The 22,757-nt window shown below is 40.7% G+C and overlaps 1 protein-coding gene across 1 annotated transcript in view; it reads left to right on the top strand.

Annotated features, from left to right (window-relative positions):
• The first annotated feature begins 17,799 nt into the window (after window positions 1–17,799).
• Window positions 17,800–22,757, top strand: part of ALPK2 (alpha kinase 2) — a 71,163-nt gene continuing 66,205 nt past the window's right edge. The window contains exon 1 of the mRNA XM_034774464.1: window positions 17,800–19,221. Within this exon, the coding sequence (XP_034630355.1) occupies window positions 17,800–19,221 (1,422 nt within the window). The remainder of the gene's footprint in view (window positions 19,222–22,757) is intronic.

The raw sequence follows: 22,757 nt of genomic DNA, 5'->3' as shown, positions 1-22,757 counted from the left end.
TGACAGTTAGGAACTTTTTCCTAATGTCCAACCTAGACCTCCCTTGCTGCAGTTTAAGCCCATTGCTTCTTGTTCTATCCTTAGAGGCTAAGGTGAACAAGTTTTCTCCCTCCTCCTTATGACACCCTTTTAGATAGCTGAAAACTGCTATCATGTCCCAGGCTTCTCAGTCTTCTCTTTTCCAAACTAAACAAACCCAATTATTTCAGCCTTCCTTCATAGGTCATGTTTTCAAAACCTTTAATCATTCTTGTTGCTCTTCTCTGGACCCTCTCCAATTTCTCCACATCTTTCTTGAAATGCGGTGCCCAGAACTGGACACAATACTTCAGCTGAGGCCTAACCAGAGCAGAGTAGAGCAGAAGAATGACTTCTCGTGTCTTGCTCACAACACAACTGTTAATACATCCCAGAATCACGTTTGCTTTTTTTGCAACAGCATCACACTGTTGATTCATATTTAGCTTGTGGTCCACTATAACCCCTAGATCCCTTTCTGCCGTACTCCTTCCTAGACAGTCTCTTCCCATTCTGTATGTGTGAAACTGATTTTTCCTTCCTAAGTGGAGCACTTTGCATTTGACTTTGTTAAACTTCATCCTGTTTACCTCAGACCATTTCTCCAATTTGTCCAGATCATTTTGAATTATGACCCTGTCCTCCAAAACAGTTGCAATCCCTCCCAGTTTGCTATCATCCGCAAACTTAATAAGCGTACTTTCTATGCAAATATCTAAGTCGTTAATGAAGATATTGAACAGATCCGGTCCCAAAACAGACCCCTGCGGAACCCCACTTGTTATGCCTTTCCAGCAGGATTGGGAACCATTAAAAACAACTCTCTGAGTACGGTTATCCAGCCAGTTATGCATCCACCTTATAGTAGCCCCATCTAAATTGTATTTGTCTAGTTTATTGATAAGAATATCATGTGAGACCGTGTCAAATGCCTTACTAAAGTCTAGGTATACCACATCCACAGCTTCTCCCTTACCTACAAGACTCGTTATCCTATCAAAGAAAGCTATCAGATTGGTTTGACACGATTTGTTCTTTACAAATCCATGCTGGCTATTCCCTATTACCTTACCACCTTCCAAGTGTTTGCAGATGATTTCCTTAATTACTTGCTCCATTATCTTCCCTGGCACAGAAGTTAAACTAACTGGTCTGTAGTTTCCTGGGTTGTTTTTATTTCACTTTTTATAGATGGGCACTATATTTGCCCTTTTCTAGTCTTCTGGAATCTCTCCTGTCTCCCATGATTTTCCAAAGATAATAGCTAGAGGCTCAGCTATCTCCTCTATTAGCTCCTTGAGTATTCTAGGATGCATTTCATCAGGCCCTGGTGACTTGCAGGCATCTAACTTTTCTAACTGATTTTTAACTTGTTCTTTTTTTATTTTATCTGCTAAACCTACCCCCTTTCCATTAGCATTCACTATGTTAGGCATTCCTTCAGACTTCTCGGTGAAGACCGAAACAAAGAAGTCATTAAGCATCTCTGCCATTTCGAAGTTTCCTGTTACTGTTTCTCCCTCTTCACTGAGCAGTGGGCCTACCCTGTCTTTGGTCTTACTCTTGCTTCTAATGTATTGATAAAAAGTCTTCTTGTTTCCCTTTATTCACGTAGCTAGTTTGAGCTCATTTTGTGCCTTTGCCTTTCTAATCTTGCCCCTGCATTCCTGTGTTGTTTGCCTATATTCATCCTTTGTAATCCGTCCTAGTTTCCATTTTTTATATGACTCCTTTTTATTTTTTAGATCATGCAAGATCTCGTGGTTAAGCCAAGGCGGTCTTTTGCCACATTTTCTATCTTTCCTAACCAGCGGAATAGCTTGCTTTTGAGCCCTTAATAGTGTCCCTTTGAAAAACTGACAACTCTCCTCAGTTGATTTTCCCCTCAGTCTTGATTCCCATGGGACCTTACCTATCAGCTCTCTGAGCTTACCAAAATCCGCCTTCCTGAAATCCATTGTCCCTATTTTGCTGTTCTCCCTTCTACCCTTCCCTAGAATTGCAAACTCTATGATTTTATGATCACTTTCACCCAAGCTGCATTCTACTTTCAAATTTTCAACGAGTTCCTCCCTATTTGTTAAAATCAAGTCTAGAATTGCTTCCCCCCAGTAGCTTTTTCAATCTTCTGGAATAAAAAGTTGTCTGCAATGCAGTCCAAGAATTTGTTGGACAGTCTGTGCCCCGCTGTGTTATTTTCCCAACGTATATTTGGATAGTTGAAGTCCCCCATCACCACCAAATCTTGGGCTTTGGATGATTTTGTTAGTTGTTTAAAAAAAGCCTCATCCACCTCTTCCACCTGGTTAGGTGGCCTGTAGTAGACTCCTAGCATGACATCACCCTTGTTTTTTACCCCTTTTAGCCTAACCCAGAGACTCTCAACACTTCCGTCTCCTATGTCCATCTCCACCTCAGTCCAAGTGTGTACATTTTTAATATATAAAGCAACACCTCCTCCCTTTTTCCCCTGTCTATCCTTCTTGAGCAAACTGTACCCCTCCACACCAACATTCCAATCATGTGTATTATCCCACCAAGTTTCAGTGATGCCAATAATGTCATAGTTGTGTTTATTTATTAGCATTTCCAGTTCTTCCTGCTTATTACCCATACTTCTCACATTTGTATATAGGCATCTAAGATACTGGTTTGATCTTGCCTCCCAGTTTTGTCCTGACCCTCCTTTCTCTCTGCCAATATAGCCCACACTCCCTCTTGTTTCTGACCCATCTCCCAGGTCTCCATGTTCCCCACTTACCTGTGGGCTTTGCTCATTATACCAGTTTGCTCCTCTTTACAGACATCAACAAACATTTAGCCAACCCAACCGTAGCTTTGTGTCTTCCCCAAACTTTTCTACATGTCATCAATCTCTGTATCCCCTTTTGTGACTGTCCACATAGTTTCAGATCATCCATGTATAGCAAATGGCTAACTGGTTGTTGCTCTTTGTTGATATGGTAAGCACAGTTTGTCTCATGGACCATCCATGTCAGCAGCAACATTGCTACCACAAACAGCTTTGGTGATGGGGAAACTTTCAAGAGAAATCCTTTTCTAATTTGAACTCCATCAGCAAAACTCCCTTGCAGGTAGAGTTGAGTGTTCCACTTACCCATAGATTGCTGCAGAAAGGAAATGATCTTTGGATTAAACTTGTGTGTTTTCAGTGTCTTAATGATCTGCAAATGTGGGATGCTGTCATATGCTTTTTGGTAGTCTATTACTTTTAGTACCACCCTAGCACCTAGGAGCCCCAGTCTCGGACCAAGACCCTATTGTGCTAGGTATTGTATAAACACAGACCAAAAAGACAATCCACAACCCAAAGAGTTTACAATCTAAGTATAAGACATAAGACAACAGGTAAATACAGATTGATAATGGGGGAGGTATATAGATATGGGAGTATATATACTATATATAAATAACATTGTACAGAAGTATGGATGGGTAGAAATATGAACAGTACAGACAAATGACATGAAGAATAGGTAGAAAACAAGAGAACAAACTTTGGAGAAAAATGTCAAAGGAAAGGGTTAAGGGGCAGATTTTCAAAGGTCCAGCGGGTAGTTAGGTGCCCAATTCCCATTGAAAGTCTCCCTTTGTAAGTCTCCCCCTGTGTATAAGAAGACTTTAAGCTCTCAGAAAAACAACTCATGTAAATGTAAAAGAGTTTACAAAAAGGGAAGTTGTACACCCTGGTCCTAACCAAACAAAGTAGAGAAGTGAAAACCAATGAGTGCTATGAATGTTGAACAGAGCGGGAGGGAGAGAAAAATATAATTTGAGATACTTAGGTTTACCCAGGTTTGCAAATTTTGGCCAATGGCAAAAAATTCCCACTACCATCAGTTGAGGCAGCATTAGGCCCAGAATTCCCACTGAAATCAATGGAAGCAGGATTGGGTCCAAAACTATCCACAATTACAGTCCTTTCCCCTATTTCCCTCCAAGTAAAGGAAAACAGTTCAAAAATCAGAATTTTCCCTTCCCTGGGAAAATTTGGTATTTCAGAATTATTTTCCTGAATCTGAATTGGAACGAAAAGTCAAAATACTGAAAACTTTCACAAAGTGGGAAAACTCCAACCATTTTCAAATTGGAAATCTTTACATGGAAAACGTTGACATTTTCAATCAAAACAGTTTGACATGTTGAAATAACATTTTTCATTTAAAAAAAAACAGCATTTTCAGTTTTAATCAACATTTTTAAAAACTAGATTTTTTCACTATTACAAAATGTCAATTTTAAACCAAATTTTTCATTTCAATTTTTTTGATCAATTTTTTTCTGAAATTGACATTTTCCCACAGGATATTTTCCAGTGGGAAAAAAAATTGACAAGCTCAAATAGCAAGTGTGAGAGTTTAAGAAGAATTAGATATATGGGAATTTTTAAAAGAGTAGTAATAAGCTCTTTTTGAGACAGAAGGAAACAAACAGCAACAGACAATGCCAAAATTTCAAAGAAGGATAACTATTTAATGACCTGTAATGCAAAAACAACCTTTCTTCCCTTGCCTGAAGAGTAAATGTGGCATTTTCATACCATACTATTGTCTATTGCTCAGTTGCTCTTTGATAGAGCTGGACAGGAAATGGTTTTCCCATCCCATGAGAATTTTTGAGATCTTGAAATCTTTTCCTATCCCAAAATGAGACAAAAAGCCAGAATCTCAAACATTTTTGCAATCCAAAAATCCAAAACTATTTTCTGATTGGGTCAATCAATGGGATTTTGAAAACATTTTGTTTCAATTTCAACTTTAAAAAAAAATTAACCTTTATTTATCTATCATTATAAATTACCTAAAATTTTTAAACAAAAGTCATTTTGAACTTGAAAACTAAATTTCAAAACTTTTTTTCAAAGAATTTTTTAATTGAGAAATTTGTTGAAGCCAACCCTTTCCTGCGAACAGTTTCAGTTTTGATGAATCAACATTTTCTAACAAAAAAATGTTTTGTCAGAAAATTCCTAACCAGTTCATTGCTGCCTGGCTCATTTGATGGTTTCAAGTCTCTGCCCATCACTGTGCTGCTATATATCCATCCCAAATCATTTCTAATGATTGTTCTCAGCTTGTCATTTTCATACTCATCTCTTCAGTTCCATGGAATTAAGCTTTAGCACCCAGTGCCAACAGTATGGGCTAGTCTACACTACCCGCCCGGATCGGCAGGTAGAAATCGATCTCTCAGGGATTGATTTATCGCGTCTCATCTAGATGGATAAATCGATCCCTGAATCGACGCGCTTACTCCCACCTCATCAGGAGGAGTAAGCACCGTCGACGGGGGAGCTGCGGCGGTCGATTTGCCACCATCCTCACAGCAGGGTAAGTCGAATAGGATATGCCGAATTCAGCTATGTGAATTTGCATATCTTAAATCGCCCCCCCCCCTTAGTGTAGACCTAGCCTATGATACTGACAAAGAGAAACACTGCAGGCACAAAGTTGGCGGTGAGCAGTGTTGCTGGAACTAGGGGTGCTGTGGCATCCCCTGGCTTGAAGTAGTAATAACAAACACCAAATACATGGTTTCCATGGTTTCCATCATCAGCACCCCCACTATAAACAATGTTCCAGCACCCCTGGCAGTGAAGGTAAAGCATTAGAGCTATTTAAGCAAAGCAATCAACAACCACATGCCTTCCTCCCTGACCCCTTATACATTTTATTTTTGAAGATTGCCCCTTATACATTTTGTTTTTGATTATTTTTTCTTGTTTAATCTTTTGTGCTGCATCATAAAAGAAAAAAAGCAAAGCTGTTTGTAGGCTGGGAGACAAAATCTATTATTAGTGATTGGGGTCTGCTTAGATTAAGCAACATATCAGGGAATAGCCATTGCTTTAAAAGGAGCCTGATGAGAAAATATAGTTTAGCTAGCAGAATTTTTTTTTTATACATCAAAGGACCAAAAAAGGGCACATATTATTTTTCCTTTGCAAATTGCGAGTTTTGTTTATTCTTCCTGGTTAGGGCCACTGGAAACAGTGTCAGTTCTACCACAATTACAACGGGTAGTACTTTACTCATAAGTAGCCACATTGATTTCCAGGCCAGAATTTAAGACAACAGAGGCCAAACACCCCAAATGAGAAAACCTTTTATACATTTGAATGGAGTTAGTATTTTTCTCCTCCTTCCCAGTCTAAAGCAAATTAATATTTCTCAGCAAAAGGATACTAAGTTTGCTAGGAACCCAGTGTTGGAAGTTAGTAAATGTTTCATTATTGGTCAGTGGCTAGTAAATGACCATGATTAATCTTTCTTCAGCAGCTGAGATTCTTGTATTGTTACCCACTTTACTTCACATAGGCACACCTTTCTTTTAGAATGCAGACATTTTTGCCTAAAAGCTTTTTTTTCCAATATAGCTTTACATTTAATAAATGAAATTTTGATAATCTCTAATATATTCCATTTTACTCCCCAAAAGGAAGGAAAAAATAGCTGTGTCTTGATGTCTGAATTTATAGCAGTTTTCTGAGTGGTACATAAGTATTTTTCTTGTAATAAAAAATTCCATTGTTGTATCTGACAAAATGTGCAGCAATCCAATCTTATTTTCATATCAAGAACTCTGACAGCTTTCCCCCCAGATGGTGAGATGCAGCTGAACTAAGATAATGATAACTGTATGGTAAAACTGCTTTTAGTAAAAAATATTCATGAGTTTATTCTGCATCAAAAGTAGTTACTGCAGCTCTGTTCAACTGGGAAAATTACTAGGTATTAAAACTTAAATCCACCCAACCAGAGCTGATGCAGCTGATCTTCTAAAAAGCAAATTAAAAGAGATTCAAGAGAATTTTGCAGGGAGTTTTAGAGGAATCAGCACAGCATACAGGTGGGTGAGTGTGTGCATGTAGTGTGTGTGTGGGGGGATATCTATATTGCTAGAATACTGATATAAATCTGTGAAGAAGGTATTCAACTTTCCCTTAACATTTTTAACCTTCTGGGTTTTTTAGTCTTTCCAAAGATGAAATTGAAAGAAAAATGCAGTCCTGGGGCAATATGGCTCAGGGTAAGGATATGAAGTATTTTTCCTCTAGATTACTGATTCAAACTTGGTCCAGGTTGCTGATGTCTAAAATTCATTACTGTGCAATGGCCTATGTGAAGTGAGTTTACAGTCTTGGCCAGCTTACTAGTGGATGGGTGTCCACATCACTAAACCCCACCATCCACAATATACACTAATCAGCACCTTGCACTTATACTCAGTAGAAGACCAAGAATTGAATGGATTTTGAAATGAACTCCCTTCTTAGAATTAGATGAGGTCCCTCCAGAACAAAGCTGAAGCAGCTGGTAGAAGTAGTGTGGAGAACCTTTCACCCCAGCTGCCTGGGCTGTATCTATTGTATAAGTTGAAGGCTTCTATTTTTCAGGTTGGCACCTCTCAGAAATATTGTATACTTTATACTCAAAATGTTTGCTCCGTCTCCTTTTGAACTGCAGAACGTCTCTGGTGGAAATCCCGTAACCAGGCTGAAGTCCTCCACTACAAATTTCTTCTTTGGTTCTTCAGTTCTGCCATCTTCCTAGCTAAACAATTCTACTTCTTCAACTTAATTGAATTCCATGCCCACAATCCCAGCCACTGTTTCACTACCTTTTACTCATTCCTCAAACCCTTCCCTCCTCCTGCCTCTACTTCTCTCTCTACCCAGGATCTCACCAAGGTTGATAAAACTGGTAAAATACAATGTGACCTTCTCCCTTCCCTCAGCTTGCCTTGCCTTCCCCCTTGCCCTCCTATAATTCTCTCCTCCTTTCTCCCATCACAAAGGCAGAAGTTTCTCATCCGTTCTCCTGCCCTAACCCCTCCATTTGCCCTAGTGGCCCCATCCTGCTCCTGAACTCCCTCATGCACACTCTCATTCCCTCCTTTACTCTTCTCCTTAACCTCACACTCTCCTCTGGCTCTTTCCCCTCACAGTACAACCATGCTTTAGACTCTTCCTTCTTAAACATACCCACACTTGAACCTACTCGCCTCTAACTACCACACCTTCTCCCTTCCATTTCTAAGCTGACTGAATACATTATCTACAATCACCACCTGAAGTTCCACTCCTTCAAACCCATCCTAGATCCTCTCCAATCTAATTCTGCCTCTTGCACTTCAATGAAGCTGCTCTTGCCAAAACTTCTAATGACCTCTTCTTAGCCAATGTTGAGAACCAGTACTCCATCTTGATCTTCCTTGGACTGCCAGCTGCCTTTGACACCATTGATCATGCTTTTCTTCTTGAAATCTTATTCCCCTGCCCCCCGTTGGCTTCTTGGTCACAGTTTCATGTCAGTTCTGGGATTGGGGTGAGTGACCTCTCTCCTTAGGTCAGGGTGATCACTTTATACAGTTTCAATTTCTTTGTCTGCCAGGCCTCCTGAATCAAGGCAGGCCAGTCTATGCTACTTCCCCAGAGGATGAAACTTCCACTGACTTGTTTCAGCAGTGGGGATTTGCATTACTTATCCCCCATTGACTTCAGTTCCTGCAGGTACCATCATTTAGCTCACCCATTGAGCCAGGGGAAAAAATCACTAACCAGCCCATAAAGATACCTATACTATTTATAAAATTGATACAATAGTCTTAGAACTTTCCATGTGTTCATAGTGTAACCCACACACCTCCTGGGTGTGTTGTTCTGTCCTATCTGGGAGGAGGGAGAGCAAGAGCATGCGGTAGAGGCTCATGCACTAACCTCCAAAGGCCCCAGGTTCGATAGTGCCTGCTGAAAACTGGGGTCATCTGTGTTGCAAGTGGGGGCTCATCCGGGATTTCAATTGGGAAGTCTCTGAAGCTCAGGACGTGCTTCCTCAGCAAGGGGAAGTATGTAACCCACACACCTCCTTGGTGTGGTGTTCTGTCCCATCTAATGGCACCAAGACCACTTAGAGAGAGAGATTAATGAGTTTGCTGTACAGCCGCAGCCAGTTGGCTTTTAGCTCATGCAGTAAGCTCCTGAGGCCCCAGATCCGATCCCGCCCACTGACAACCGGGGTCTGTCAGTGTTACAACAGCATCCGTTTCATCTCAATATAATAGTCTGTGAACATGTCATGTTTCCAAAGCATTGCATCTGTCACTGTCACAGCCAGACTATGTCTAAATTTTGCTGATTCTTTCCGCATAACATCGCTAAGTCAAGGCCCTTCCTATTCATCCACACAGCCAAACTCTCCTCCATGCTTTCATCTTGATTACTGCAAAATCCCTCTGGACTCCCTTCTGAGGGGAACAGAGGCATCCATCTGCCAACCTGATAGGATGTCCTGGGAGGTGTGCTGCTTGCCTGGAGCCCACATCCAAAACATTACAGAAAGGTTGCCGATGCTCATCCATCCCTCTAATCTCTACCTTATGCTACTCATCCATGTAGGTATTCATGATACTAGGAGATCTGACCCTGAACAAATCAGCAGTGACTACAGTGCTCTGGAAGCTAGGGTGAAGGAGTCAGGGGTGCATCCATCCTCCCAGTTGAGGGGAAGGGCCCAGGCAGGGACACACACATCCTGGAGATGAAACATGGCTGTGCAGATGGTGTTGATGGGAGAGCTTTGGCTTCTTTGACCATGGGATGCTGTGCCAGGAAGAAGGCCTTCTGGGAAGAGATGGGGTCCACCTGACCAAGAAAGGGAAGAGCATCTTCATGCGTTGATTCACCAACTTAGTGAGGAGAGTTTTAAACTATGCTCAATGGGAGAAGGTGACAGAAGCCCAGAGGTAACTGTAAAAAAAGATGACCTTAACAGAGGGTTAGATGTTGGGAGGAACATGAAAAATTACAATAGGTCAAAGGAGCAACAAGAAGGAAACCAGTGGGCGAATCTGATCAATATTTTAGATGTCTGTACACAAATGCAAGGAGTATGGGGAATAAACAGGAAGAACTGGAAGTATTAGTAGATAAACTAAATTATGATTTAGTTGGCATCACAGAAACTTAGTGGGATAAGTCTCAGTATAGAGGGGTATCGCTGTTCAGAAAGGACAGGCAAGGGGAAAAGGGACGAGGGGTTGCATTATACATAACAGATATATACACTTGTTCTAGGTCCAGAAAAAGATGGGAGGCAGACCAGCTGAGAGTCTCTGGGTAAAGGAAAAAGGGTTAAAAAATAAGTATGATGTCATAGTGGTGTCTACTATAGACCACCAAATCAGGAAGATGAGGTGGGTGAGGAATTTCTAAAGCAAATAACAGAAATATGCAAAACATTGAACCTGGTAGTAATGGGGGGACTTTAACTACCCAGACCTCTGTTGGGAAAGTAATAAGGCAAAACACAAAATTTCCAGTAAGTTCTTGGAATGTATCAGGGACAACTTTTTTGTTCCAGAAAGAGGAGGAAGTGACCAGCCATTTCAGACTTGATTCTGACCAATAGGGAGGAACTGGTAGCAAATCTGAAGGTGAAAGGCAATCTGGATGACAGTGATCAAGAAATGATAGATTTCATGATTCTAAGGAAAGGAAGGAGTGAGAGCAGCAGAATAAAGGTAATGACTTCAAAAAAAGCAGACTTTAACAAATTGTAGAACTGGTAGGTAAGATCCCATGAGAAGAAAATCTTAAAGGCACAACTGCAAACTATTCTGATGCAAAGGAAAGATCAGAAAAATAGTAAGAGGGCAATATGGCTCTATCAGGAGCTCTTTAATGACCTGAAAATAAAAAAAATGAATCCTACAAAAAGTGGAAACGTGTTCAAATTGATAAGGAAGAGTACAAAAGAACAGCACAAGTATGTAGGGACAAAATCAGAAAGGCAAAATGAGTTACACCTGGCAAGGGACATAAAAGGCAATAAAAAGAGATTCTTTAAATATATTGGGATCAAGAGAAAGAAAGTGTACATCCTCTACTTAGCAGGGAAGGAGAGCTAATAATTGATGCCATCAATAAAGCTAAGGTGCTTACTGTCTATTTTGCTTCAGTCTTCATTAGGAAGGTTAATGACTAGATATTAATTGCTCACAATTAATATTAACCACCATGACCCTGAGGAAGGAATCCAAGCCGAAGTAGGAAAAGAACAGGTTAAAGAATATTTAGATAAGTTAGATGTATTCAAGTCAGCAGGGCATGAGGAACTAACTGAAGCAATCTCGGAGCCATTAGCAATTATTTTTGAGAACTCCTGGAGGACAGGAGAGGTCCCAGAAGAGTAGAGAAGAGCAAACATAGTATCTATCTTTAAAAAGGGGAACAAGGAGGACCCAAGGAATTATAGACCGGTCATCCTAACTTCTATATCTGGAAAGATACTGAAGCAAATTATTAAACAATCAGTTAGTAAGCACCTGGAGAATAATAGGGTTATATAGTCAGCATGGATTTGTCAAGAACAAATCATGCCAAACCAACTTAATTTCCTTCTTTAATAGGATTACTGACTTAGTGGATGGGGGCGGGGAAGCAGTAACATGAAATACGTTGATTTTAGTAAGGCTTTTGCCATAGTTCTGCACCACACTCTCACAAACAAACTAGGGAAATGTGATCTAGATGAAATTCCTATAATGTGGGTGCAAAGACCATACATACTGAAAGAGTAATTATCAATGTTTTTTATGAAATTGTGTATCTAGTGGGGTCCCACAGGGGTCTGTCCTGGGCCTGGTACTATTCTATATTTTCATTAATGACTTAGATAATGCAGTAGAGTATGCTTATAAAATTTGCAGATGACACCAGCTGGGAGGGGGTGCAAACACTTTTGGAGGATAGATTTACAATTCAAAATGACCTTGAGAAACTGAAGAATTGGTCTGAATTAAAAAGATGAAATTCAATAAAGACAAGTGCAAAGTACTTCACTTACAAAGGAAAAATCAAATGCACAGCTACAAAATGGGAAATAACTGGCTAGGTGGTAGTATTGCTGAAAAGGATCTGGAAGTTATAGTGGACCATAAACTGAGTCATTAATATAATGCAGCAGCAAAAAAGGCTACTATGATTTTGGAGTGTATTTAAAGCAGGGTTGCATGTAAGACAAAGGAGGTAATTGTCCCGCTCTACTCAACACTGGTGAGGACCCAGCTGGAGTACTGTGTCCAATTCTAAGCACCACAATTTAGGAAAGATGTGGACAAATTGGAAAGAGTCCAGAGGAGAGCAACAAAAATGATAAAAGGTTTAGAAAACCTAACCTAAGAGGAAAGTTTTAAAAAACTGGGCATACTTAGTCTTTAGAAAAGACTGAATGGAGACATTATAACATCTTCCAATATGTTCATGACTTATAAAGAGGATAGTGATCAATTGTTCTCCATGTCCACTGATGAGCTTAATCTGCAGCAAGGGAGATTTAGATTAGATATAAGGAAAAATTGTCTAACTATAAGGGTGGTTACGCTCTGTAATAGGCTTCCAAGGGAAGTCGTGGAGTCCCCATCATGCAACACACACCTGTCTTGGGTGGTCTAGGTTTACTTGGTCCTGCCACTGCACAGGGGGCTGCACTTGATGAGTTCTCAATGTTTCTTCTATCCCTACATTTCTATGATTCTCTCTAGTCTTGTCAAATGCAAGCTTACCCTGCTCAGATTGATTCAGAATGCTGCTGCAAAGATCAATTTTCTAGCCCGTCACTTTGACCATGTCACCCGTCTCTCTGCATCCACTCGCCTGGCTCTCCCTTCTCTATTGCATCAGACATTAGCTGCTATCTTCACTTTCAAGGACCTTCACGACCAATCCCCATCTTACTTATCTCTCATTTACTTTCGAGATGTTGACTTCCACCTCTAATCAGCCCATTAGGCCAGCCTCCATTGCCCACTTGTTAATTTTTCAAATAAGCACCTTGTGCTTTCTCCAATGATGCTCCTCCGACACTTGGGAGGAGCTACCTGTTAACATCTTCAAAGCTCATTATCCTCCTTCAAATCCCTCCTTAAAATTCTCCTTTGCCATGATGCCTACAAAAAACACGACAATGGGTAGGCAGCTGGTATTCTGAGACCACTGCCTATCAGGCTGACCAATACTGTCTCATTTTTAACTTGTACTCCCCCATCGGACTGTCTATCCATCTGTCGTCACCTAATCTCATTGTTTCTCTTTTTGTACTGCACCCAGCACAGTGGAGTCCTGGTCCATGCCTAAGGCTCCTAGGTGCTATGATAATAAAAATAATAAATAATAAAAAAAAAACACCTGGCCTGAGTGACAGTGCTATAAGGACATGTGAATTGAGTACTTGAGCTTTCTGCTATTATGCTATGACTGAGAGAGAGGCTTCACGATTCTCATGATTTGGGCCAGTAGAGTGGTACCCTTGGTGGGAAGGAGCAAAATATCAGTTAGGGCACTTCTGTTCAGATCCATCACCCTGGTATCTGAGCACTTCTAGTAGTGCTTTCAGTGATATGACTAGTGATATGAATGTGTGATTCAGTCTTTCCTCCCCTCTCCCACGTCCTGATTAGACAGCAAAAGCAGATGAATCAAGAGCCTCTATTGTGCTCTGGGGATTTTTTGCCCTTCAAGACTAGTGCTGGGCCTCTGCAAGGCCTCCCCAATTAACCTTGCATCACCCTCTGGAAACCTCCTATACAATGTAATATAGATTAAACTAATAGGATTCTATAGAAATAGAGTTTTATACATGTTACTGTAACATCCTATATAATTTAATAGAGAATGAGCTTCTTTCTATAGGTTTTTGAACTATCCTACAGAAATCTATAGCAGAGATGTAATTCTCTATTAAATTATCAAAGAACCTATAGAAAAATTATCACACTCTATTAAATTCTACAAAACATTTCCATAAGCAGTGCATCAGAACTGGACTGGTTCCATTGCATCAGGGCATTGTTACCAGATTTGCCCGTTACTTTGGGGTATGCTCATTTATTCGGGTTACTCTTCGGGGGTGGGGGTTCTGTAATTCTATCAATGTACTGCTTGTGTCACTTGTGTGTTCATATGGAGCTCTACTTCTCCCTGCTGCAAGTCCCCTCCCAGTGGAGCTATCCTGCAGGACCTAGGTTTCCTAGGACTGGGTTTCTCCAACCCCAGAACCGGATGAACACCCTCACACCCACACATACATTAACAGAGCAAGTCTGAGCGGACCGGATCAATCAGCACTGTCAAGCTGACCCCTTATTTGTCCTTGGACTCACTGGGCTGGAGGAAGTAGCACTTTCAAGCTGCCTCTCCTTATATGTCCCTGGGCTCCATGGACTGGGTCAAGCAGCACTTTCAAGCTGTTACCCTTATGCGTCCCAGATTCAGCACGTCCCTATCCCGACTCTCACATCACAATTGTACTGGCAGTAACCTACTTGATGAGCAAACCCCACAGTATTTTGGGTGCTGCAGGGATCTTTAGCTTAGGTAAAAGAAGAGTTGCTGTAGAGTGAATGGGGGAAGCTAAAAACACAAAAGAGTAAAGTTCAGCAAGAGAGAGAGAGAGAAACAACCAACTTAACCCTAAAAGTTATTTATTGAATAATAGTGATAACTACACAAGGAGAGCCTAAACCAACATAACATACATTATTAAAGGTTAATACCTAAGGTAGAAAGGAAAACAGAGAGAGAGAAAAAAGGGGAATCTCACCCACTCCATGAGGCTTGAACTGGTCGGGTTTCCTAGGTAATGGTGGTAGTTCAGCGTCCTGAGTGCTGGAGACAGGCAGAGCCCCCAGCACAATCAGTCAGGAGAATATGGAGTCCCAGTGGAACTGATGCATAGTTTGGATCTAAGCATCAGAACCTTGACTAGAGGGTGAGTAGGGATTTTTGTAGAGAAAATACAATGGTTCAAGGGAGAACACTAGATTTGTTTATAGGTAAGCTGATGACTTAAAGGTTTTCTTTAGGCTAGACAATAGGAGCTGATCACTTTTGGATATGGGTGGTGTTTTCTTCCAGGGAGCTCACAATGCAACTATGCTTCTTCAAAAACAACAAAGAGTCTGGTGGCACCTTAAAGACTAACAGATTTATTTGGGCATAAGCTTTCGTGAGTAAAAACCTCACTTCTTCGGATGCATAGAGTGAAAGCTACAGATGCAGGCATTATATACAGACACATGGAGAGCAGGGAGTTACTTCACAAGTGGCGAACCAGTGTTGACAAGGCCAATTCAATCAGGGTGGATGTAGTCCACTCCCAATAATAGATGAGGAGGTGTCAATTCCAGGAGAGGAAAAGCTGCTTCTGTAGTGAGCCAGCCACTCCCAATCCCTATTCAAGCCCAGATTAATGGTGTTGAATTTGCAAATGAATTTTAGTTCTGCTGTTTCTCTTTGAAGTCTGTTTCTGAAGTTTTTTCTTCAGTATTTTGGATATCAATCAAGGATCCATTACTAGAATTGGTCTGATAATTGCAGAGCTGGGTGTGAGCAGACATAAGTTCATTAACATCTGGAGCAGAGATTCCCATGATGCAGTGCTTCCCTGCTTTTTCTGGTCCCAGAGTTCAGTGCGGTTCTCTGTTCCGTATGCAAATTGAGATGTCTCCCTATCCCATCTTTCATGCAGATGAGGCTAGGGGAGTTGTCTCTGCTCTCCATTCTGTATGCTAATGGAGATGTCTTAATCTTGTGACCCTTGTCAGGAGGGGTCTAGGTGTGTCTCCCAACATCCTTTACTGCTCTCTGCAAGTTTTTTCCTCTGATGGGTTTTGGTTTAAGCAGAGGCTGTGGGGGGAGGGGTGTCTTTCATGAGTCAGGCTGGATACTGCACCCTTGTTCCCCAAGAACACGGAGGTGTCTGGTATCAGCATCTCCATGGAAGAGGATTTGCCCCCTAAGAAAGGAAAACTGACTGACTTGCAGTGAGCGGTTTACTACAGAGAATGCAACTCCAAACAAGCCCATACATGCCCATTGCTATTGACCCACTACTAGGCATTAATCTAGTTCCCCATGTGTCTTCATGCTGTCTGACTTTGAATCAGTTCCTAGTGGAACATGGCACAGACAGCAGCTGACAGCACCACTGACTGCTCTACTTAAGCCCCCATTGCAGCAACTGAAATGCAATTGAAAGAGTTTGGAAGGGCAGTGGGGAAGTTTGCATGCTAGGAAAGTAACAGATCAGAAGGTCTGGGAATCTACAGCACGGAGTTAGGAGAGTGAAGGGAGATATTTTAACTGGAAAGGACTCACTGGGGGTTCATCCTCAAAGTGGTTCATCAGATCAGAGTTCAGACGCATTAGGAAAATATTCTGAGCAAGATTTTATTTCAGCTCTGCAAACCACACCTGTTCTGTGAATAAATATAGTACTTTATTTTCCGGGGCTGATAAACTTTCTCCTTTCTTGAGCACTGAATTCACGCTGAGCTCGAATATGCCACCGTTTCTTACGCTGAGCAGTAAGTACCTTACTCCCGTAGTAGTTCCACTGAAGTCAGGGGGGCTAATCAGGAATATAGTACTGCTCAGAGTGCCTATTATTTTTACAGAACAAAACCAAAAGATTGGAGTTGAGCTTGGTTTATTTTATTTTGATTTGTATTTGTAATATGCCCATGAGGATTTTTGCTGCAGGAAATGGGTAATGCAAAGCAAACAGTATTATTTTAGATAGAGATTGTCCAGCAACTAAGTGTAACATTTAGAAGTGTTTTTAAAAAGCCTAAAAAGAATAAATACATTTCATTTTTTTTCCAATTTTAAATTATTAGAACCTTTTGGGTATTTTGTTTGTTTTTCTTTTAATTATTTTTTTAAACCATCTTGTGAACCTACACACAATTGCACTCTCCGTGCATGACAGCCAAAAAGTGAGATGTAATATAAATAGGAAATTTAAACTGAATAGTCTGATTTCAGTGCTCCAGCTGCATCAGGCAAACAAGAAATCAAAATGGTAAAAAAAAAAAAAAAAGAATAATTTAAAATCCATTCAGATTGATTATTCCGAAGTGTTACTAGTAACATGTTTATGGAACTTTTATTCAGACATTGCAGTTTCAAAAAATTATTATTATTGCCCCAGAATAACTGTCAAAATAGCAAAAACGTGTACATATGCAAAACTCACACATATACTTATAGGTTCCCATTTACACATGGATATATCCAGATTAGATGCAGGAACACACATTTGTTGCAGCTAAATATATGTGGAAACAAGAATACGTTGGGGGGGGCGGGGCTGAAATATGTGTGGTGGCTGTTGTTTGGCTTGGTTTATTTTGCTAGCACAAATTACCTTGGTTACTCCTAATGTGCTCTCACTAAACATCTAAGCATAAAGTAGTGGTTTTTAGTTGTTGCAGTTAGCAATTACTGTCTTTTAAAAACCCTGATTTGTTCCTTTGAAAATTCTTGCAACTCAAAGTACAAAACATAAAAAATAGTACAGACGAGCAAACTTGTGGCATTTATGAAATAAATAAAACGCGTATCCTTTTAAAATTTAGTTTTAAACTCCAGCTATTTTTTTATTCACAGAGCAAGATGCTGCACTTTGTCAGATCGTCGCTAGAAATTGCTTTCGAATGATCCTGTCTTCAGATTCTGTTGAAGTGATATCAGACACAAAATTTACCAAAAATTATTGTCAAACCAAAATGATGATGAAGGAGTTAGTAGAAAGAATGAAGACAATGCATTCAGTGGGAAGGTTCAGATCAAGCTAGGCAGATTGAGAAACCTTTAGCGGAGAAAAGGAATTGCTCCTATGAGTATCCACTTTAATTTCACCTGAGTTGGCCTCTACAAAAGTCAATGGTTTGTCAGTAGAGCAGCCTATAGAAACAGAGATGTCATCTTCATTGGAGAATCAGTACAGAAACATACCTAGCTTGGAAGACAATATGAATGACAAAAACATATTTAAACTCCAAGAAAATAACTGCTGCACAATGTATGTATCAGAAAATGCAAATGATTTTGTATACTCAAACACTTTAGCTAGTGACGCTGCTGGAAAAGCAGCCAAATGCTACAGCGTTCAAGTGTATTCCAAATCAACAAGTCTAATCAGTAATCATATAGACAACTGTTGCCTTACTGCTGAAAACTTAGTTTCTAGTCAGATCACTGAAGATGCCCAGGCATCTGAACATAGTAGCCTCAATAAACTTCTGACTGAGAATACACTGTCCAATTACCAAGCAAATATTGACACAGGAAATCAGCATAACTTTGTAGAGGACGCCTCTCAGATCTGTGACACTAACTTTGAACTTTATCCAGGTAAAACTCTAATCTCAGCTGATGAGTTTTCTGATGATGACCTTGAGTATCTGGAATGTTCTGATGTGATGACAGATCTTGCAAATGAAATATGGGAAAAGAAATTAAAATTTTTATTAGAAAGTGATGAGGAGGAAGATATAAAGCTGAGTAAGGATTGTGATGGGTGTGATTATTTCCTCAGTGGAATGCCTTGCCGGTTTCAAGTGTCAGATAACACTATGCCTATGGATACCACCATTGGCTTCTGTGGTCATCACTCAAAATCCAAAGAAGTAACTGTAAGGAGAGATCTCTCCACATACAGTCAGTCAACCTTGCAAACAGGGATGACTCTTACTGTTGGGCACCACCAAGATAAAACTACCACAATGAAAGACAAGGAGAAGTGCAAATTGCCCGTCGCTTCTACGGCGATTGAAAATGATTATCCTAGAATTGAAGAAAACAATACAAATAACCACTCAGCGGAAGATTTCTCTATTGACAAATCACAGAACATGGATGTCGTACTTGCAGAAGTGGAGTCCTCCTCTTGTGGCTTAGATAGTTCTCTGACAAATCAAGCCTCGGAGACCATGGTAGCAAATAGTATGGGCAGAGACCTGTCAAATAAGAGTTCACAGCAATTAAATGGGATAAGGAGAAAACTGGCAGAAGAAAAATCTAAGGATGCTGTAGTCAATTTGACAGAGAGGCTGAGAAAAGACCTTTTAACTCTATTAGACCCCAAAGAACTTAGCAAACCATTAAGACACACAGGAGAATCTGTTCAAACTGGAACAAATGTTACGGATACTAGTGCACTGTTTCATAATCCAGGAGGTGCCATTTCAAAACAAAAGCACCAGGTGACAGAAAGCTTTCTAATCCAGGCTGGCTTATGTCATAGACAAGAGACAGATAAAACCAGTCATTGGGAAAGGAAATGGACTAGTGGCCTGTCTGACAAAAATCAGCTGCCAAATGAAAGTGTCTCACCCAGGGTAAGTAAAGCATTTTATAATTAAACATAAAGAGCTTTTCTAGCAACTTGAATGTACTTTATTCCGATTTGTTGCAAAATAATGCAAAATGTAAATTACTTTAAAAGATACTGTTCAAACCCTTGTGAATGACAGCTACTGCTGTGAAGGAAATCTGGTTTTGAAAAAAGCCCAGATAAACCAGAAGCTGTCCTAATTATAGAGAGAGACAGATAATAGTAAAAGGCATTAATGGACAGCTGGATAGGGAAATCTGATATTTAATCTATTGCATGTGTCTTATCCAGGCAATGTCTCTCTCTGCTTAGAAAGTTTCTCAATTGAGTGTTGCAAGTGGAGAATATACCTTAATATATGAGCATAATTTGAAAAGAAAAAGTGTCAAGTTCTCATCTCAGCTACACTGATGTAAATCTAAATGAGCTCCACAGAAGTCATTTGAGAGTTAATCTGTATTTGCCCTGGTGTTACTAAGATGACAATTTGATCCAAAGGGTTTATGTTAGTAAGAGGGACAGTTTTGATTGTTTTCTTAATAAAAGAATGAAAGATTTAAATTTTCTAGGGAAAAGTGGCTTATTTCTCTTTGTGAAAAGCATATAACACCAAGTGTTCTCCTAATGCTGCTGTATTAAATGGACCAGATACTCAGCTGGTGTAAATCAGCATAGATCCATTGATTTACATAGCGGTACACCAATTTTCACCAGCAGAGGATTTGGCCCATACTTTTTATTTCATGTAGAAAAGACCTAAGGAAAACATTAAAACATAACAGATTGGGCAGATTTTGTTCCTTTATCATTTGTTTAGGGGGAAGGATTTTAAAATGGGTGGCAAAATTTACAGGAAATCTTATTTATGAGAAATGCATATTTTTAATTGATAAAAACATACCATACTTGTGGATACATAATTGTGCCTTCTATTGACTTCAGTGTTTACCTCAAAATCTAATGCGCTGATAATAGGCTTTTGAAAATAAAAACAGCATAAAGCAAGGAGTAATTTCTTGAAGTGAGGCAACATTCTGCATCTCACAGGTAGAAAAATGGAAAACTCTCTTTAGGTGGATTATTCTTCACCCTGACCTTTTGGGTGAGATTGAGCATGAAGGGACAAGTAGTAGTAGCCAAACATCATTCAAATATGGGTGGCATTCAAGTGTCCCATTGTTCATATATTTGGACCTCAGACTACAACTCCTGACTGCCTAAACAGCCACACTTTCCCTCTCCTTCTCTCTCTCTTCTCCTCCCCTATAACTACCTGCTATAACTGCCATGAGACTTCTTCCCTTGCTTTCACCAGGCACAACCCTCTGGCATCTCACTCACACACCCCCATAGCATTTGATTTAAATCTACTCATTTTCCATTATATTTTGGCATGCATGCACTCCCCCACAAACACACACACATGCATGGAGCATTTTTTAGCGGAACATACTTTTCTTCCCCTATTTCTCTCTAGCAAAAAAGGCCCCCATTTCAAAGTGATAGTTAATTTTGAGTTCAGTCATGGGATTTCTTAAACAATCAAAAATAGTCAAATTATTTCACTTCGAAAAGCAGCTATAGCGCCCACCTTGCCATCTGTATTCCTGGTTTTCCTTTGTTACACATTGTATATAAAAGGTGCAGTAACATTTTAACAGTGAATCACACTCTTGTGATGTAAAACACCCTCATTAAATAAAAACCTACTAAAAATTTAATGGCATTAGGCACAGTCATGGTTAGCTGAGACAATAAACCCAAGCCCTGACGGTCTGTGCTCATTAAGATCCTATGACACTTTTCTCAAAAGCAGGTTGTTAATCTGAATGGCATGGCCAGATTCCAAATTGGCTAGTTATATTCTGGCTACCTGCACTTCTGTGGTGGGTGGGCTTTCTGGCATTTCATACCACATAAATAAAGTGAAAATAAAACAAAAACATACAGACAGATATTAGAAATGAGGATTAACCAAAGCCCTGGATTCAAACACCCTCCAACTGGGGTAAAGGTTAGATTCAGATACAAAATTACAGCAGACTGCCATTTTAGTAATGGGCCGAATCAAAGCCTTAGACCTGAAGACTACCAACTGCAACTTCGGGGAAGTTTGGATTGGAGTTTTGCCCTGGGACCCATCTCTGCAAAGTACATAATGAGCCATAAACCTTCCCATAGGCTCTCAATGTAACATAAGAAAGGAGAGCAAGAATCAACTTTGTACCCTATATACACAGGGCCGCCCTTAGGGAAAATGGCACCCTGGGCGAACTTTCTTTGGTGCCCTTTAAGTACTGGTCCCCGAGCAGTGGGTAGCCACTCAGCAGGCAGAGCAGCAGTGGCGCTGCAGGTGTCATGCAGCCAGGAGGAGGGAGAGGGGATGCGTATGAGCGCCTGGGTCCTCTCCCAGCCCCCTTTATCCTCTCCCCTGCCTCCCGGGTAGGCACAGCCCTTGTGCAGCCTTTTGACCAGGGTGCCTCCCCTGACCACAGTGCCCTTGGTGGTCACCCATGTTGCCACCCATAAGGCTGGCCCTGTATAGACAGCCTAGTCTACTTAGGGCTACATTGTGGTATTAGCCTCAGTTCTGCAGAGTTAGGGCAGAATAAAACTGACTGGGCGCAGAAAGAGCACCATGAGGCACTTCCCAGTTCAGCTGGTGAGAAAGTAATCTGCTATCCCCTTTCAAAGGGTGCAGTATATTCCCCACTGTGCAGTAGGTCAGCTCTGCTGGCAGGATCATAGTGGCAGAATAACCATGGCTCTACCTATCCTCTGTCTCTTCCAGTCCCCTTCATGGAGCACCTCAGTAGCAGCCTCTGTGCAGGCGCTGGTATTCTCATGGACCTTGCTTTCATGAGCCACACCAGGAGAAAGGCTCCTTATTCCCTCCCACAAAGCCTCATGACCTCACAACCTCGCCCTACATGAAATGTATTTATTTAATGCACATTGATTAATAACAGATAAACAAAGCAAGCTAGGCCAGCGGCATGACATTGCATACAGAACTGAAAACTGGAGCACTTCAACTTCACAATATACTTGCATTCAAGAGGAAGCAGCTGTCGTGTGCCCAGTCAACATCATCAGTTGGAGTAACGTTGGCATCAGCCCTAAATTACAGCACCTGTCTCTGGAGCCTGCCAAATGTCAGCAGAGTCAGTGAAGTGCTGTTGCAATTGGCAAGTTCACAGGGTTTGGGGGGCATAAGCACTACAACATTTATCTTTTCATAGTTCCACAGAGGTTAAGGACAGACAGGACCGTTAGATCATCTAGTCTGACCTCTTGTATATCACAGGTCATGAATTTTCACCCAGATACTCCTATATCAAGCCCAAAGACTTCAGTTAGACTAATGCATTTTAGTCCTCAGGAAATTAAACTGTGTGCCACAGTGAAAGAACGGGAGAGACCAAGGTGCAGAGGAGATGTATGGGGGAGCACAAGGGGTCATGTGCCCCTCCAGATTTCTTCTAGGGTTCAAACTAGAGCCTTTAAATTGTGCCCTCCTCACATCAACAGTATGTGTCA

This window comes from Trachemys scripta, chromosome 6 (genome assembly GCF_013100865.1).
Source record: "Trachemys scripta elegans isolate TJP31775 chromosome 6, CAS_Tse_1.0, whole genome shotgun sequence".
Classification (NCBI taxonomy): Eukaryota; Metazoa; Chordata; order Testudines; family Emydidae; genus Trachemys; species Trachemys scripta.
The sequence above is the reverse complement of the archived record's forward strand: the minus strand, read 5'-3'. Positions and strand labels throughout refer to the sequence as shown.